Source organism: Nicotiana tabacum, chromosome 8 (genome assembly GCF_000715075.1).
Source record: "Nicotiana tabacum cultivar K326 chromosome 8, ASM71507v2, whole genome shotgun sequence".
NCBI classification, from domain to species: Eukaryota; Viridiplantae; Streptophyta; class Magnoliopsida; order Solanales; family Solanaceae; genus Nicotiana; species Nicotiana tabacum.
The window spans coordinates 193,925,817-193,928,622 of record NC_134087.1 but is presented as its reverse complement, the minus strand read 5'-3'; the positions used below and the strand labels follow the sequence as shown (position 1 = coordinate 193,928,622).

Genomic DNA, 2,806 nt, shown 5'->3' with positions numbered 1-2,806 from the left:
TTCATTTGCTTCACTTTCAACTTCTATCAGAGAACTATCACCTACATCAGTCTCTTCTTCAGACTCACTGGAGGAATCTCCTTATACTACTAGATCTTGCTTCATAACTTTGTCAGCAGTGTTCTTTCTTTTGAAGTGTTTGTCGGGAATCGGGTTCCTCTTGGCTTCTTTATCAGGATTGTACTGGAAGTGTTCTTGCTTCAGGAGAGGGCAATCTTTGATGAAATGCCCTAGCTTACCACATTTATGACAGAGGCCATAAATCTTTGGTTTGCTGGAACTGCCTCTCTTTGGTATGTCTCCATTACGTCGGACCATCTTCTAAAACCTTATGGTTAAGTAAGCTATATCATTGTCCTCCTTACTTGAGTCATTGCTTTTAGCTTTGAGTACCAGACTCTTTTCCTTCTTTGGTTCTCTTCTTTCACTGTCCTTCTTCTTCTTTCACTGTCCTTCTTCTTCTTCTTCTTCTTCTTCTTCTTCTTCTTCTTCTTCTTCTTCTTCTTCTTCTTCTTCTTCTTCTTCTTCTTCTTCTTCTTCTTCTTCTTCTTCTTCTTCTTCTTCTTCTTCTTCTTCTTCTTCTTCTTCTTCTTCTTCTTCTTCTTCTTCTTCTTCTTCATTTCATAGGTTTTCAAGTTTCCAACAAGTTCATCCATGGTCAGTGTCTACAAGTCCTTAGGCTCTGTAATGGCGTTAACTTTGCTTTCCCAAGAACTGGGCAGTATACTAAGAATTTTTCTGACATGCTTGTTTCTTGGAATACTTTCACCAAGGGAGTGAAGCTCATTGATGATGGAGGTGAATCGAGTGTGCATGTCTTGAATGGATTCATCGTCCTTCATTCTGAAAATCTCATACTCAGTGGTGATCAAGTCAATCTTTGATTGCTTTACTTGAGTATTTCCCTCGTGTGCTATTTGTAAAGCTTCCTATATTTCCTTAGAGGATTGACAGGCTAAGATCCTGTTATATTCATCAGGTCCTATCCCACATACCAAAACTTTCTTGGTACGAAAGTTTTTCTTCACAGCTTTCCTATCTGCATCGTTGTATTCTTTCCTGTTTTTTGTCACCGTCTCTAGAGGGTATCCGACCTTCTTTGTTGGGACATAAGGACCATCACAAATAACATCCCACAACTCAGAATATTCTGCCATGATGAAGTCATGCATTCTTGTCTTCCACCACCCATAATATTGTCCATTGAACCTGGGTGGTCTGTATGTAGACTGTCCTTCCTCGAAGTTTGGTGGAGCAACCATGAAGATCCTTTCTAGGTGTTAACCTTTTAGAAAGAACCCGCTCTGATACCAATTGATAGAATATAAGAGTCCACCAAACTATATGGAGACCAGGTCCTATATAGGTTTCCACAGAGAATGTTAATGTAACAGTAAGTAAATGGAACATGGGGTTTTTACGTGGAAAAATCCCTACTCAAGGGGATAAAAAACCACGACCTACACTGGTAGGATTTCAACTTCACTATGAGCAACTTTAGATTACAACCTATGCAATCTAGGAATTAAACTCTTAATCCATCACCAACTTGTAATGCACCTATTATAAGCCACTTTGCAATACACCTATTACAAAGCCTTCAACTCATGACTAACTCGAGTCACGACACAAACACTGAAGGTTTATGGTTTGCAAGGGGTTCCTAAGTAAAGGTTCTAGATAAGCAAAGCAGGAATTACAATAAAGAACAATTACAAAGTTACAACTCAACTAAGGACATACAATATACTTGCTGTAGGAACATGTCCGTAGTAGTGTTATTCTTTGTTCTTGATGCACTTGAGAATTGAATACTTGACAGATGAGTGGTTGGAGTGCTTGAACAAATTCTCAAGTGTTCAAGTCATGTTTTATACTCTTTGTTTATACAACTTGGATGACATCACTTGAATGATGTAATCACTTGGTTAGTCAAAGAGGAGTCTCTGCAGTACTGTGCTGCACTGTTTGCGTGTACAATGCATGCAGTCACTTTCCAACTGTAGACAATTGACATCGTACTGTTATCAGTGAAAACCATAGTAAAAAAATACAGAAGTGTCGCGACACAGAATTCCCACATTTGGGACCGTGGTGGCGCCTAAAATTTTACTTGATAGGCAAGCCAACGTTAGAGAACCGTTAAGTTAATTGTTATTCAATTCAATAGATATAGTCAATTAAACCAAAATGAAATAAAACTGAGTGCAGAATAACATAAATGCCCATAATATCTACTACAAATCGGATATGGAGTCACAACTCACGAGCTTCTAGAATTTTTCTACAAATAGATTCTGAAAGAAATACAAATGTTTTGAATGGAAGGAAACAATAAAATAGAGGAAATGGAAGGGCACTTCAAGGTCTGCGGACGCCAGTAGATCTACCTCGAGTCTCCAATGAGCAAGTCCGAGCTGCTACGCCTCACGAACAGTTGGGGCCAGTACCAAAGTCTGCGCAAGAAGTGCAGAGTGTAGTATGAGTACAACCGGCCCCATATACTCCGTAAGTGTCTAGCCTAACCTCGACGGAGTAGTAACGAGGCTATGACAAGACACCCACGTAATAAACCTATGCAGATAATAGTATACGTAAAAGATAACAATAAATAAAAGCTAAACATGTATTATTGGGAGGGGGACATGCTAAAAGGGGTATAGGATACGAGAAATATAGCGGAAATGATAACCAGGACAATCAATATGTTTTTAACTAGTAAAAACAATTAAGCACAATGAAGAAAATTGCACGACATCACCCTTCGTGCTTTTACTCTCAATCTCACAATGAAACAATGATACTG

The 2,806-nt window shown here is 38.8% G+C and overlaps 1 protein-coding gene across 1 annotated transcript; it reads right to left on the bottom strand.

The window, feature by feature from the left end:
* Nucleotides 1–665: 665 nt before the first annotated feature.
* On the bottom strand, nucleotides 666–1,262 carry LOC142163470 (uncharacterized). Its single transcript, XM_075220758.1, has 2 exons — nucleotides 996–1,262; nucleotides 666–929 (listed from the first exon to the last, which is right to left on the bottom strand). Exons 1-2 carry the CDS (start codon nucleotides 1,260–1,262, stop codon nucleotides 666–668), a joined length of 531 nt encoding a protein of 176 aa, XP_075076859.1.
* Between the last annotated feature and the right edge of the window lie 1,544 nt (nucleotides 1,263–2,806).

What these genes read in the sequence shown, in the direction of transcription:
- LOC142163470 (XM_075220758.1), bottom strand. Translation starts at nt 1,262, where the DNA reads ATGGTTGCTCCACCAAACTTCGAGGAAGGACAGTCTACATACAGACCA. An exon ending in TTCGTACCAAGAAAGTTTTG is followed by an intron (nt 930 to 995) that starts GTATGTGGGATA and finishes AAGGAAATATAG; the next exon opens with GAAGCTTTACAAATAGCACA.